Genomic DNA, 16,367 nt, shown 5'->3' on the forward strand with positions numbered 1-16,367 from the left:
AATTTACGTTTTCGCTGCGTTTATGTGCTAAAAACCCTTCAATGGAATCAGAGCTACTTGCGAAAAGTTTTTAATTCGTTTATGTGTTTACCTGTTTTCGATATATGAGCATGTACGTGATTTGCCATGATTTGATGTTGATATAATATGCTTATATATGTATGGTTTTGAATATATGATATTCATGTGAGTTGTATAATCATAAGATGATTATGTAATCTGTATATATACTGATATATACATGATTTATGTTTGTTCTAATTATGAGAATCATATTAGATACGGATTCTGAATTGGCTGCTGCAGATTTGCTGAAATCTGGGTCTAGTGTCCAATTTACGCAAACGAATACCCTATTCCATAGGTAAACGAGCGTCTGAACAAAACTGATAGCAAAAGATATCAACGACTAGTCTGTAAGGCGTTTGACGTTGTTTACTTCCCATAAACAGTGATTCTTGTTTTTCTGATTTGATTCTGATTTTTCTGATTTTTGTCATATTTTCTTTTTATGATTAGATCATGGATAATATGATATGTTAAGATCAGATTATGTGTTTTAACATGCTTTTATGTGTTGTATGAGCATGGTGGATGGTTATGGCCTTTCGACCTTGATGTAATGGTTTTGGTTTTGGTTTTAAATACGACTTGTATGTCATCAATCTTTGTAATCATAAATCTCGAATGTAACTTGAGTTATTCTTGTAAGTTCATTAGATTAGTTTTACTTTCAATCATGTAATGTAATTGAAGACTCAAGAAGGCTATCCAATGGAGGTGATACAAAAAAGAAGACGAGGCATACAAGAAGACTTATGTAATAAGTAGTTGTATTTATTTCCATCACCATATTAGATTGACCTTGATCTTTATCATGAGCTTGATAAAGATCACATAGGATGGGGCCATAACCAAACACATTTACTTTATTGCACTTTACATTTACTTGTTTATTTAATTTTATATATGAGATATATGCCTATGTTTACCATGCGATGATAGATTTAGGTTAACTTAAATCAATACAAAGCGTGCTCTAGAAAATCTAGAATATAAATCGTTTCTTGCCTTAACAATAAATATTATGAATACGATCATGAGATTCTTGTGTTTATGAAACACGTAATTGAATATGAATTTTCAATATTGAGAGAAATGATGATTCTGTCAACAACAGATTTCTATCTGTAAGAAAGGGTTATTAAGTGACGCCTCTTGACAATGCTCCACCCGATCTGGGAATCATCTGATTATCGATTATTGATTTGAAATATTTAATTTGAAAGGAATAATCTCTTTATAATATGATTATGATTGTAACGTAATATTATCCCTCTAAAACTAAATAATATCAAGTAGTAATTGGACAATGACACAATGGGCTTGTGTCGGTCATAGCCTTCCAACATGGTAGAAAGTGGTTCTTATTTTTAAATCATTATCGTTTCATGCTACAGCCGAGGGCTTTGATTTCGAAATAAGAAATACTTGTCTATTACATAGAGATGTGTACATTGAATTAGAATCTAAAGGTCGGTACGTGCCACAGCCATTGGCCATTGGAGACTGATTCAATTATACGAAATGTTGGGTTAGACTTGAATTAGAATATTGAGTTTGTCGTACCACAACCGTGACACAATTATTCAAGAGGCTAAAGTTATATTAGGGAATAACATAAGATGTAATTGACAAGAGTTGCCTGCCTATTGAACATCACATGACATTTCGTGCCACAGTCGAGGTTGTGTGATGGAATGTAGGATCCCTATTCCCACTAGCATTATGAATGCTTAATTTTCACTTAGGGGGTTGAATAAATTAGATAAACTAGTGGGAGACACTTATGAATAAAGACCCGATTTATATAGTGTTTTGAAATGAAATTGAATATTTGCTAAGTGTTGTTATGTGTTTATCATTTACAGATTTACTATATTCGTCATGTCTTCTGCACTATCACTCCGAAGCATACTAGATGCTCACAAGTTGACTGATCCTAATTTAGCTGTTTGTTTTCACTGTAACAAGTAGGGGCACTGGAAGAGGAACTGCAAGGTTTACCTTACAGAATTGAAGAAGAAGAAGAAGGGTAGTAAGACTACCGCTTCTGATTCAGGCATGTTCATGATCGAAATTAATATGTCACTAGGTCAAATTTCTACTTGCGTATTAGATACCGCATGTGGTTCTCATATTTGCAATTCGTTGCAAGGACTAAAGGGAAGTAGGACTCTTGAAAAAAGATGAGGTGATTCTATATTTGGGAAATGGAGCAAGGGTTGCGGCCATATCTGTAGGATCATTTAGTTTACATATGCCTACGGGCAAGACTATTATTCTGAATAATTGTTATTACGTTCCCTCTATTGTGAGGAAAATTATTTCTATCCCTATATTGGATTTGGATGGTTTTTCATTTATTATTAAGAATAATGAATGTTCTATCCTTAGAGATAATGTTCTTATGGGCGTGGTATTATAAATAATGGTTTGTATGTATGTGACGTAGAGCATGACTTACTTCAGATTGAACAAACTAATAAAAGAAAATGAGATGATGAAAATCTGACCTATTTATGAAACTGTAGGCTAGGTCATATTAGTGAAAATAGACTGCGGACATTGCATAAGGAAGGGTTACTTGACCCCTTTGATTTTGAATCATATCCTATATGCGAGTCTTGTCTATTGGGTAAAATGACCAAATCTCCATTTAGTGGACATGGAGAGAGGGCTACAGATTTGCTAGGATTGGTACACACAGATGTATGTGGACCAATGTCTACACAAGCCATGGGTGGATTTTCGTACTTCATTACTTTCATAGATGATAGATCTAGATTCGGATATGTGTATTTGATGAAACACAAGTCTGAAGCCTTTGAAAAGTTCAAAGAATATAAACATGAAGTGGAGAAACAAACCAAACACAGTATTATAACTCTTCGATCAGATCGAGGTGGAGAATACTTGAATGGAGAGTTTCTAGATTATCTCAAAGAAAATGGTATAGTCTCCCAGTGGACTCCTCCATATACTCTACAGTTAAATGGGGTATCTGAAAGGAGAAATCGAACTTTGTTAGACATGGTTCGGTCCATGATGAGCTATACGAATCTTCCAGTATTCCTATGGGGTTATGCATTGGAAACCTCAGCATATTTACTGAATAAGGTGCCTTCCAAATCTGTTCCTCAAACACCATATGAGATATGGAAAGAAAGGAAACCGAGTCTTAAACACGTTAAGATTTGGGGATGTCCAGCTTATGTCAAGAAAGTTGACCCATATAAGCTAGAATTTCAATCCGTAAAATGTAATTTTGTGGGATATCCTAAAGAGACTTTGGGGTATTACTTTTATACCGATCATCGGGTGTTTGTCTCCAGACATGCTACCTTCTTGGAAAAGGAGTTTATCCTTGAAGGAAACAGTGGGAGAAAAATTGAACTTGATGAAGTTCAAGAAGCACAAACTATTACGGATCAAGTAGAAACACCTGTTCAGACTGAACAACCTTCTGTGGAACAGCCCATTCGTAGGACTGGGAGAGTGTCTCGCCAACCTGAGAGGTATTATGGCCTTGTCATTGAGAATGATAATGAGTTGTCAATCATTAATGATGACAACCCTGTGACCTGTAATGAGGCTATGAGTATTGTTGACTCAGAGAAATGGCATAGTGCCATGAAATTCAAATGGAATCTATGTATACCAACCAAGTATGGACTCTGGTTGAGGCGCCTGAAGGTGTTAAGCCTATTGGGTACAAGTGGGTATACAAAAGAAAGATTGGAGCATATGGCCAGGTGGAGACCTATAAGGCCAGGCTCGTGGCAAAAGGATTCAAACAAAGGAAAGGGATTGACTTTGATGAAACATTTTCGCCTGTAGCCCTGTTAAAATCAATTCGGATTTTGCTTGCGATTGCTGCTTACTACGACTATGAGATCTGGCAAATGGACGTGAAAACGGCCTTCCTCAATGGGGAACTTGAGGAGGTAGTGTATATGACATAGCCAGAGGGTTTTCTTTCCAAGGGAAATAAACACCTAGTGTGTAAGCTGCTGCGAACCATATATGGTTTAAGGCAAGCTTCTCGTAGATGGAACATCCGTTTTGATGAGACAACCAAAGAGTTTGGTTTTATCAAAAACATAGATGAACCATGTGTCTACAAGAAGGTTAGTGGGAGCGCGGTAACATTTCTCGTATTGTATATGGATGATATACTTCTTATAGGAAATTATATACCGATGCTACAATCAGTCAAAGTATGGCTATCAAAGAACTTCACCATGAAGGACTTGGGAGAAGCATCCTACATTCTCGGTATGAAGATCTATAGAGATAGATCTAGAAGAATGATAGGTCTTACCCAGGGTACATACATCCAGAAAGTGCTTAAAAGGTTTAGCATGGAAAACTCCAAAAGAGGTCTCATACCGATGAGCCATGGAGTGTCCCTTTCCGAAAAAATGTCTCATAAGACACTTGAGGAAAGAGAGCGTATGAGTAAGATTCCTTATGCTTCAGCAATAGGATCTATCATGTACGCGATGTTGTGTACAAGGCCTGATGTTGCTTATTCAATTAGTGTGACGAGCAGATATCAGTCCAATCCAGGTGAAGACCACTGGAAAGCAGTGAAAAACATCTTAAGTACTTGCGAAGAACTCAGGACATTTTTCTTGTTTTTGGTGGTGAATCTGAGTTGAAAATAGAGGGTTATACTGACACTAGTTTTCAATCAGAAAGTGATAGCAAATCCATGTCAGGGTACGGGTTTACTCTGAAGGTGGTGCAATTCAGATTGTTGAAAGAGGAGATGTCAACGTCGAGAGAGTTGACACACATAACAACGTAGTAGACCCACTCACAAAACCACTTTCTCAGAGTCACTTTGATCGTTATAAAGACAAGATGGGTATTAGATACCAGAGTGATTGGCTTTAGTACAAGTGGGAGATTGAAAGAGATATGTCCTAAGTCCAATCATGTATGAGGATTTAGGAATAACTTTTATGTAATCTGTTTTGATTTCATTGATATTAATAAAAGGCTTGTTTTGTTTTTATTGCGGGCTTTATCTATTTAAATGTTTAAATAAGATATACCACAGTTTAGAGTAAATCTTTTTATAGATTGTGATGAGATCATAATAATGAGACCTAAAAGATGATAACTCTATACTTAAATAGTTCCTGGTCGTAGGATTATAACTGGTAATTAATAATCCGTAAAGATCGGTACATACTATGCTTGCTTCATTATGAAGGATGTCTGTTCTCATAGACATTTGTGTGGTGACACTATAGCTAGTATGTAGGTGCTTATTATAGAATAAGTTCACTGAACATAACTCACACAGCTGGACAACTGATGGAGTTCACTCACGAGTCAGCAATTGTTCAAATAGTGATAGTTGTACAAGCATCCTTAGACTTGAGGTCATCATAGTCATCTTGTGTACACTGAACTATGCTTTGGTTTAGTTCTTAGTCTCAAGGGACAATTATAAGGGCTCTACTGGGTATAGGAATTTGTACACAAAGATAGTGTATGATCAATAAAGGATCTACCCCTTCCAGTGTAAGAAGAGAATGTTCAATACTGATCCACTTATGTTAGTTCAGGAATCTCTGGCCAGAGTGAATGAAATTAGAAAGGAGTTTCTAATTTACATTAAATAGATTTAAGCATAGTGAATGGGAAAGCAAGTGATTAAATAAGATAGGCTTGGCACAAGTTCCATGCCTTGTATTTAATCGTGACATTGCAGGGTAGAAGGAATTAATTATACGGTAACTACTCACTGAATAGGTTCTTGGTATTCTAAGCAATGAATTCGTATTATCCGGATAGTCGCGATATGCTGAGAAATATCCCTCACGATGTAGAATAAATATGATTAATTAATTAATCATATTTAATGAATTAGAGAATTAATATAAATAATGATAAAATAGTTTTATTATTATTTATTTCTACTACCGGCTTAATATTGAACCTACAGGGTCACACCATAAAAGAGAATGATTTAATGGTGGAGGAATTAATTAATAATGGCTGATAATTATTTATTTATGAAATAAATTATTAATTGGCAAATTTAATAATTGATTAAATGAGATTTAATTGATTATAAATTAATTAAGAAAATGTTCTTAATATTATTAATTAAGAATTTAATTTTTGGAAATTAAATCAAGTGAGAGAATTATTTTTAAAGTGTTTAGAAAAAGCATTAATAATTAAAAGGTGTTATTAATTATTAGTGAGAATAATAAAGGGTTAATAATAATAATAATATTTTATGGAAAAATTTTCAGCTGAAAATTTTGCCTATAAATATACTATTATAGACCCTATTTTTGCCTCAACCAAAAAGATTTACAAAACCCTAATTCTCTCCATCTCCTCCTCCTTCATTACATCGTTTTCTTAGTGGATATCGGTTGAGTGCTTCACACTTGAGGAGCAGCTGCTAAGGATCTCCGTTCATCGTTTTTGGATCGCCATTAAAGAACTCCATCTTTCCATTAACGTAAACCTTCTTAAGGTAAACATACTGAACTACGAATTAAATATTATTTTTCGCATGGATCCTGCGGAGGGTTTCGGTTTTTTTTTAAATTTAAATTTACATTTTCGCTGCGTTTATGTGCTAAAAACCCTTCATTTAAGTGCAGAGCAACTGTTTAGACTTTAGACAGAGTAATTTTAACTATTATTACCTTAAATTATATATGAAACTTTAAATGGTTATGAGACACGAAGGATCTACTGACAATATAACTAGCTTATAAAATTTGTAGGTATATTGTTGGTTATGCTCTTTAATAAAGAGATCTAACAAATGAAGCTATTTTTATACTGATGCTTATTGTAATAAGTCATGTTCAGTCTGATCTAATATCTACATGATCTGAGCCAATTATTCTTACTAATAGAATAGCTTTTATTCCTTCATTGGATGCTAAGCTAGCTCTAGTGTGTAAAACATGTGGTTTCCATTTTTCCTGAATTGTTTATCTTGTAAAATGGATTTTATTAAAAGTATATATATTAACCTTTTCATGATTCTTTGTTTGTTTTTGTAGGAGAATACCATATCTAGTTGCTCTAAAGCATAAGCACAGGCAATGTGCTGCTCTACTGAATCTTACATCTGCCGAACCTATGGCCTGGCCCTCACCTCTAAAGTTCAATAGTGAGCTTAATCAGGTTGCAAAAATTCTACTGGAAAAGGCCCTAATGGAGATTAATAGGGAGAGGGAGAAAAGCATTTTAAAAGGTGTAGCATACTCCTTGCCATCTCCATCTCAATCTGATTCTGGAACTGATGATGATATCTCAGAGGTGCTATCTTAATTACCAAGTGAATATGTCTGAATTCTTGTGTAGAAAACTAGAAATCCCGTATGTATCACAGTTATTTAACCAAATGCTTCCAATGATTAAGCTAAATTGGATATTTTCTATGTTACAAGTTTGAAAGTGACCAATATATTTCTTAAAGTTTTCGTAAGTTTCTGTTGGCACGGGTTGTGAAAGTTTGAACTTTAAAATTCAAAAGTCTATGTATAGTGATGATTGTTAATCTGTTGATGGAAAAAGGTCTCAGGTTTTACTTAATAGTTGTCGAAACTAAAATTATTTAGCAAGCATGTGCTTAATAGCTCTTACTTTTAATTATTAATTGACAACTTGAAGTTTAATAGATCATCGGAATTGTTATAGTCACTGTCAGATGACCTACCATTTCAATTAAGTCCTAGCATAAAACAAATACGTATGAATCCAAGTTGCAAGCTAGTTGCTTGAAAGGTATTGAGACAATATGAAAGTGTCATGTTGTATTAAGTTATTAACTGTAGATATATTTTATGGCAGATCAGTGATGTTGGGCTATGTTGCATATGTTTTGATCAAGTCTGCACAATTGAATTGCAAGACTGTGGCCACCAGATGTGCGCTCATTACACACTTGCGTTGTGCTGCCATAACAAGCCCAACCCAACAACAGCATGCCTCACTTCTCCTGTTTACCCATTTTGCCAAAGCACTATCGTGCAATTAGTTGTTATTCAGGTCAAAGTCGACAAAACTACTGATTCTAAGGAACTTGCTTCCTCGAATCCCAGAAAATCAAAGAGGTTCCGTAAGTACAGCGAGGGCAGTAGCAGTTTCAAGTACCTGTCAGCTGTAAGTTCATTCGGAAGAATGGGTACTCGTGGATCAGGAAGAATTGCTACTGAAAATGAATGGGTCGATAAACCTTAAGTGCCAAGTATGTTCCAAATACAAAAACGGTTGAGTGTGTCTGGATAGATCTCCTTTATCCATCAACTCTATTGATTGAAAGTAAGCGAAGTATGAGCTGCAAGGGTATTTTAGTGTGGTGTGATCACAATCTTTATCTGGTATTTACTCAGTCTTGAAGTAGTAATGCTTTTAGGTCCTTTTAGTTAGGTCCTTGATTGACTTCTGTCTTTACCTGTTTCACGTGTATACATTCCAAGGACAATCACTAATTCTATATGGTATCTTTTCAGGTATGCAGCATTAACACCTCTTTTACGTCACATATATGCCTATTCCACCTGCTTCTTTGAGTTTAAAATTTAGTGAGCTTGCTGTAATTATAAGCTTCATGTGTAATTACATATTGATTGTAGTACGGGCATGATGTTGTGCCCTTTATTCCCCATGTTTTTTAACAGGCAAAAAACACTGTAATTCAGAAAAGTGACTGATGGAAGGTCATGAGAATAATTTACCAGGTAATGTCAAAGTAGCAGGGCATGTGCAAGGATTCGCTGATGTATTGGCTATACTTAAGCTAGATCACGAAGATGGAACAACAAAGTATTCGTTCATATCAAGGTACTGATTTCTCCTTTGATTTTGTGTTTGGGTTTTCTGACTTCTGTATCTTAAGAAAGAACTTATCCTAATGGCATCACTACATGCAGAACCTCGGTTGGTAAAGAAAGGTGGGAGAAATTGGAAGGAATCTTGCAGAGACTATCGGTAATCAAAATGTCTGAGGATGTTGGCTCTCATATGACTGCTAGCATTGGCAGCACCAAATTAGCAAGTGACGGTGATGAACTGCTAAAAGAACTCCAGTGTACTGCCGATTCAAGTAAATACTCGATATTGTCCCCACCAGAAACTCCGTTATCAGCTGATATTGTTGATGTAGATATAGAGGGCCGTACATATGTCAGTTTACAATCAATGACTATTTATGATTATATTTATGAAAATTTGAAAAAGGAACAAAACAAATTATTGAATATAAATGTTTAAGAATTATTTATGTGGGCCCACATGTGGGGCCCACATTTCTGAAAGAAATTCTAAGATCGGTTGCAACACATTACGCATGTTACTATAGAGACCAAAGTATGTTGTTATTGAGATCTATTGTAACAGGATTTGCTGTGTTACAACAAAGTAGCTTCTATGTTTCTATAGATACATATACTAACTAGCTACGGGTCAACATAGTTTTGATGTTGCCTTAACCCTTTTTGGGCCTTTAGCAACATTTTTTCGGGTCTATAGCAACACAGTTAGAGTGTTGCCTAAATCAATCTATGGCGTAGTGTCTCCTTCTCTCTATCTTCAGCAATTAATTCCTCATTGATTAGCAAACTTACTTCATCCAAAGGTTCTGAAACAGACTCAGTGAACAAAGGAGATACAACTCCCTTAATAACATATGGCACCTTCTCTGAGACAAATATGTTTATCTCAGATGCACCACTATGCTTCTTAATGTTCATCTTAGAATAGTCAAGTCCTATTGAAGTCTTAGATTTAAATCTTAGACTATCTATTATCTCCTTCTGAGTCAAAGCTGTATTCTTAAATGCCTGTAATTTCTTTTCTAAGTCAACAATTTGGGTTCTAAGAATAGCTTCTATGTCTGCGTTGCATTTAACCTTATTCTCTAGATATTCATTCTTTTATTTAAGGTCTTCTAAGCCAACTACAAGCAATTCTAGTTCTTCATTTCTAGAAGTTAAACTCTCACTTTTAAGAACTAATTTATCATTTTCAAGCTTATATTCAAGCATGCTTGTATGAACATTATACAATTCTAAAGTAAGTTCATGCACAATAGATTTGTATTCAGGTATAGACATATCAATAGTGGTAAGTTTGGGAACCTGAGATGATTGTGGTGATTTCTCTGCAGAGTTTGTCATAAGAGCTAGATTCACATATTCTTCCTCTTCATCCGAATCAGTATCATCCCAGCGTTTTCCTTCAACATTATATGCTCTTCCCTTTTCCTTAACCACATAAGCATTCAGCTTCTGTTTCAGCTTCTCATTCTTCCTCTTCAGATCTTCATAAGTTTCCTTCTTTTCATAGGAATCATTTCCTTTTGCTGCTTTGGGCTTTCTGTACTCAGATGCAAAGTGCCCCAACTCATTGCAGTTGTAACATCTTGTTTTTCTCTTGTCTACCCAACTTGACTTGTAGCCTCCTCTGGAGCTTGACCCTAATGAGTAGCTTCCTTTCTGAAATCTCCCTGATGAACCCCTTAGTTTATAGTTGGGTTTCCTTATGAATCTTACATGACTAAATTTTGCAGCCATGTATGCCATCGATTTTTGTCCTCCAACTGTTCAAGTTCTTCCTGAGTGTAAAACTCACTTTCATCCTCTGGCTCACCATGAGCAATTTTAGCTATGACAATTTCCTTGATTGGTGAGGAGAGTGCAACCTTGTCTTCTTGGGTTTCAGGTTCACGAACTACAAGTGCAGTGGTTTTTGCAAGTGTCGTACTCTTACTGTCAATAGAACCAGGTCCATAGATAATAGCTCTCTGCTCTTGCTCCAGTTCATGAGTTCTTATCTTTTCATAGATTACATCCAGGGACATAGTAATAAAATCAGCTCTTTCCTTGATTGATGTGTTCTTTTGTTCTAGGTGAACTGGGAGCGTCAGCATAAACTTTCTATTAGACTCTCGTATAGGATAAACTTTCCATTTCAGCTTTAATTCACTTAATAGTCTTGTATATCTCTCAAAGAGTGAAGACAGTGTTTCTCCGGGTTGAAGTTTGAATGCCTCATACTACGTCGTCAGAATATCCATGTTTTCTTTGACTTCTTCTGTACCTTCCATTAAAATCTCAATGGTATCCCACATATCCTTTGCAATATTACATCCTAGAAGTTGATGACTCATATCATTATCGGTCGATTCCACAATTATGAGTTGAAGACTTGTGTCCAGATTTATCAACTTCTTGTCAGTCTTCGTATATTTAGACGGTTCCCTAGGAGTAGACGAGGAATGAATTCTTACACCAGCTGTAATAGTGGATTCAACAACTACTTTCATCGGGACATAAGGGGTATTCAGTAAAATCCCAATATAAAGTGGATTCGAAGCTTTCATAACAGCATCATCTTTTTCTTCTAGAGGTTGTAATTATCTCTGTCGAATGGGGGAACCTTGATACTTCTAATTCTTTGGTTATTCATCATCTTCGCGGAAATAAAATTATTTAAAGTTCAAAAATTTCAAGAATAGAGAATTTTTGAAAATTAAAAAATTCAAGAAATTTTTCAAGAACTTGTTTCTTTCTCCGGATCTTGATTTGTATGTCAATCAACAAGCTCTGATACCAATTGTTAGTCCCAAATTATCGTAGAAGGGGGGGGGGGTTAAATATGACACCTACAATCTTTTTGATTCGATTACAAGTTCTTCGTTCTAAGTACGGAATCAAAATAGACATAAAAATAATTCGAGGAATATATTATTTTATTAATATAATCCTTGAGGTTGATACAATCTAATCAATGAATTGATTAGCTACAATAAATTCAGCAGCACGACACTATGTTTACAAGCTTAATAAATGAGGTTCTTTAATGGAGCTTCCGTAAACACTTTCTATTGAACTGAAGAAGATAACCAAATGAATACAGATTCATTTTGCTGCTTTGTAGTCTTCAAATTCATTTGGACAGGTGGCTAAATTTGGACCACTTATTTCATTTGAATTTGCTGCATTAGAATTATGAAAATCTCCGAAGTGCTAACTGGCGACAAAGAGATTGTTAACCTGCGACTAGATATTTTAACCTGCGACCAAGAGCTTATCTTGCGAAAAGATCTCAACCTGCGACTAGTCTTTCCAACCTGCGACTAATTCATGTTAACTTGCGACTCTTTCTTCAACCTACGATTGTACTTCTGATTTTGCCTTAAACAAATTTTCTCACAGCTGAACCTGCGACTATATAGTCAACCTGCGACTATATAGCCAACCTGTGACTATGTGGCTAACCTGCGACTGTGTACAATTGCCTTAGTAAATTTTTTTTCCCAATAGTTGTATCAATTCTATCTTCCCTGTGTTACTGAATTAAAATTCTTCTGTATTATTGTTGTTTAGTCACTGGTCCGGTTCACAAACAACTAACACGAGTTGATATAATTCAGTTCCTTTTGCACTGTAAAGCTGATATATCTTTAAAGGTTATTTTTAGCTTCAGTCAGTGAACCCCTAATCTTCAATACTTCAAATCAAATCATGTAACTGATACTGGAAGTCCTTTGATGTCTTATTTTTCATGAAGGCTTGAACATGTTAATGAACTTCTTCCCATGACCTGAGTGTGGACTTGGAGAGTCATTTGCATCTTTTAATTTTTTTATGTATCATGTCTTCATCTTTAGGGTTTCTGTGCTTCACAGTTTAATATTGTTTATCTGTTTCTATTTTCATGTTGAGTTATAATTCCTCAATTACATGTTACATTACATATGCTTTACAGAAGTGATCGAATTATATGACCCGACACCTCTTCAATTATCCCCCAACAGCTTCAAGCTTGTTTCAGTTATCATTTATTTATAAAAATTCCAACATGGTATCCGAGCTATGTTCGATTGAGTAACTGGGCGTCAAAAAATTGCTGCGAACAAATGAAGAAATGGAAGACAACAGATGGTAGTATTGATGGTAGTATTGCTAGAGATTCATGAAGAATGAGATGTGTGTCTCAGGGCTTCAAAAAAAATATTTTTTTTGAGTTATTGGTGATTATGTGCACCATAAAGAAACTGTGGAGAGAAGGGCTCCCGAATGAAACTGTGGAGAGAAGGGCTCCCGAATGAAACTGTGGAGAGAAGGGCTCCCAAATGAAACTGTGGAGAGAAGGGCTCTGCAACAATGGTAGAGGTGATGGGAAGTACATCACTGGTCAAGTAATTTTAAAAATTTTGAATTAAGAGGGAGTGTTGGAAATAATAATTCAAAATTATTTAAATTGTTTTTTGGATTGATTTTGATTAGGTTGTTAGAAATAGAGTTTAAATATTTATTAGATAATGTAATTTTTGAATTATAGATAAGGTTAGGGTTACCTATTTATTAGGTGTATTGGTTAAATGTACACCTATATAAAGAGGTGAATTATAATGTATTTTTATAGAAGTATGGCTTCAGATAATAAAATAGTTCGGTTTTAGTTTACTCTTTTAGAATACTTTTATCAGTTATCATTTATTTATAAAAACATGGATCTAGGGTTCCCGTCACCTACCATGGAAGAAGTTAACCATTTTTTAGCCTCAGGAAACCTGATCATGGATACTACTATCTGGTTGTGGACAAACAACACAACAGGAAGGGCTTTTTATCAGGGAAAGCCATGAAAAAAGGTGGAATGAAAATTTTTCTATCTCTATGATGTCCCTGGAATCCAGATCCAGTTCAACAGAGAACCTAGTAAGGGCGCGCCCTTACCTTTGTGAGATTCTCATTTCCAGTCCTTTATTTTTTATTCTTCTTATGTCTTTTCTTCCTTATGTGTTAGAAAAACCATCTGTGCGAGAGCTAGAGGGCGCGCTTAAATCTCGTGCAGAAGCCATACTTTAAATTTCTTTAGAATGATGGAATTTGAAAACGCTTGTTACGGAGTCCAACTTAATGCGAGTCGGCATACTGTCCGATCTTGTTGGGACTAAATGTAAGTATACAGAATTTAGGAAAGGTGTCCCCATCACTAATGTTGTAGAAGTTGACAACGATGATGAGAAGGATAAAGGGAAAGATGAGGACAATACTACTCAGAATAAACCCCCATTAGGTTTGAATAGCGCTAGTACTTGTTGGGGGGCGCCTTCCAGTTACGACGCGCCCTCTTTATACTTTATTTTTGTACCTTTATTGTTGCCTTAGCTTATGACTTATTCATATATCGCACGTCTCACTTTATTCTCCTTGTATTTATATTTATCTGCTATTTCTGCATATCATAGAGTAAAAGTGCATCATAAAAACATTTTTGTTACTTCTTTAACAGTCATTTTTCCCTGGATGGGTGTGCCCTATTCCCTAGGTGCGCCTTTTACTGCTTTTACTAATTCTTTCAATATGTTTTATATAGAAATGGCTCCTCCTAGAATTCCCAAGTTCTTCACGGCACATCCTAGTGATAAATCCAAGACCAAACCGACAAAGAAAGATACTTCAAAAGCTCAACCATCTATTACAACCCCTACCCCTGTCCTTCAATATACCCCTGTTCCAAAAAGGACAGTGGTAAACCTAACTAAGAAACAGGGCGCGCCTAAGAGGCCCCAGACAGAGGGTGCGTCTACTGACTCTTCCACAACACTCAATCATCTATTAGGGCTCTCTATGTTACAGATGAGGAAGTCCAACAATGGCAGGCTATGAACTTGGAGGAATCTATTAGGGCTTCAATAAAGGCTTCCTGCCAGCTAATGCTTCATTTCACACAAGATGTGGATAAAATTATGGAAGAAAGGGCACGTCTAGAGAGGCTACAGGGGGAAAATAAAATCCTTCAAAACAATCTCAAAGACAAATATCTTCTACACTCCAAGGACATCAAAGTAAAAGACTCTCAGATTGCTTTTCTTAAAGGGGAAGTGGAGAACCTGAGTTCCCAGCTTGAGACTGCCAACAAAAAAGCTGAATTGCTTCATACTGAGCTGGCAGAAGCAAAGCTCAGGATTGAATGTCTTGAAGAACAACAGAAAGATGGCTAGCTGGATGAGAAAAGAGAAATCAATTATAATGCCTTTTCTCGTGACTACCACTTCTACAAAGTCGGGTTCGTGGCAAATGACCCAGAATACTCTTTCGAGAAGTTTGGCGAGAAGACTATCGTAGAGATGGTGGAATTCAAGAAAGAATATGTTACAGAGATCAAAGAAAAGAGGATAGAACATGGGCTAGATGAAGAAGAAGGCGCGCCTAAGGACGTGCCTGAGGTTGACCCTTCTATTCCCCTTCAATCAATTCCACCAACTGATGACACTCAGGGCGCGCCCTGATTCTCTGCTTCTTTTAATTTTTGTTTGAACTAAATTCCTTAATACTTTGAGGTGCCAGCCCTCTTTTGATGTTGTGCAAAATTGTAAGACTAAACTTTTTACTACTTTTTCTTTGGTTTTAACTGATAACTATTTTCGCTAGTTGTTTCTTTATATATTTTTAAATTGAATATATCGCACTTCCACTTTTAGGGTGCGCCAAAAACATAAGGCGGGCCTTCTATTCCTTCTGTAAGTAATTGTTTTCCAGTTTACCATTATATGGGGCGCTTCATACCATCAGGGCGTGCCCTAACCTATACTTATAAGGTTTTACCACCCAATATAGAACCTCTTAAAGATCATCTGAGGTACCTCTGTCAAGGCGTCCCCATTCTTAGGGCGCACCTAAAAGTGAATACTATCTTAAAATATGCATGAACTTTTTGAAGATCGAAATATTTTTTAAGTCATAATGTAGAAGGCGCATCTATTTAGACATGGCATATTCTTAAACTTTTACTTTATCCTAACCCAGCTACTTTATTTGCTTCTTTTGTTTTGAGTTTGCAACTATTTTAATTTTCAAGCCGTATACGTTTGAAGCTTCTTCCTTTATTAGGGAGTGCCCCAATATTTCATGTCTTAGTTAGCAAACGTTCATCTTTGAAGTAATTTTTTCAATCGCCCTTGCATAGAAATTTTCTAAAGATAAATCTGTCAAGGCGCCTCTACCATTAGGACGTGCCTTGTAGGTACTGATTTTTGTTTCACTTGTCCGAAAATACTTTACTTACTTTATGTGTCTTTGACTTAGCTGTATAATCTTGCCTTTATGAATTTCCCAAGTAAACTTTGTTGAGAAACTTCCATCCTTAAGGTGCATCCTCATTATTTGTATGAGTTTACCGTGGATTTTATAAGTAGATTTTGTTAGGGCACCTTCACTGTCAGGGCTCGCCTATAAGTAAATATCGCGCTTTGTACTGACTGAAATATTTTTAGGCACGCCTGCTTGGCCATGACATATCTC

At 35.8% G+C, this 16,367-nt stretch overlaps 1 protein-coding gene across 6 annotated transcripts; it reads left to right on the top strand.

Moving 5' to 3' along the window:
* Positions 1–6,796: 6,796 nt before the first annotated feature.
* On the top strand, positions 6,797–9,385 carry LOC141663614 (putative E3 ubiquitin-protein ligase XBAT31). 6 transcript variants are annotated; one of them, XR_012551576.1, is made up of 5 exons: positions 6,845–7,012; positions 7,110–7,368; positions 7,903–8,564; positions 8,733–8,895; positions 8,985–9,385. XR_012551576.1 is itself a non-coding variant. In XM_074469403.1 (3 exons), the coding sequence occupies exons 2-3, from the start codon at positions 7,189–7,191 to the stop codon at positions 8,290–8,292; spliced, it is 570 nt and encodes a 189-aa protein (XP_074325504.1). In that variant the 5' UTR covers positions 6,797–6,824; positions 7,110–7,188; the 3' UTR covers positions 8,293–8,565. The 6 variants fall into 6 exon arrangements, 3 of the variants coding, with proteins under 3 accessions (XP_074325504.1, XP_074325502.1, XP_074325503.1); XR_012551575.1 differs by having other exon boundaries at positions 7,903–8,432; positions 8,565–8,895; XR_012551577.1 differs by having other exon boundaries at positions 7,903–8,432.
* Positions 9,386–16,367: the final 6,982 nt, after the last annotated feature.

Source organism: Apium graveolens, chromosome 6 (genome assembly GCF_009905375.1).
Source record: "Apium graveolens cultivar Ventura chromosome 6, ASM990537v1, whole genome shotgun sequence".
Taxonomy (NCBI): Eukaryota; Viridiplantae; Streptophyta; class Magnoliopsida; order Apiales; family Apiaceae; genus Apium; species Apium graveolens.

Bases quoted from the DNA above. Each gene is read 5' to 3' on its own strand.
- LOC141663614 (XM_074469401.1), top strand. The intron at 7,369-7,902 runs GTGCTATCTTAA...ATTTTATGGCAG, and splicing joins CTGATGATGATATCTCAGAG to ATCAGTGATGTTGGGCTATG.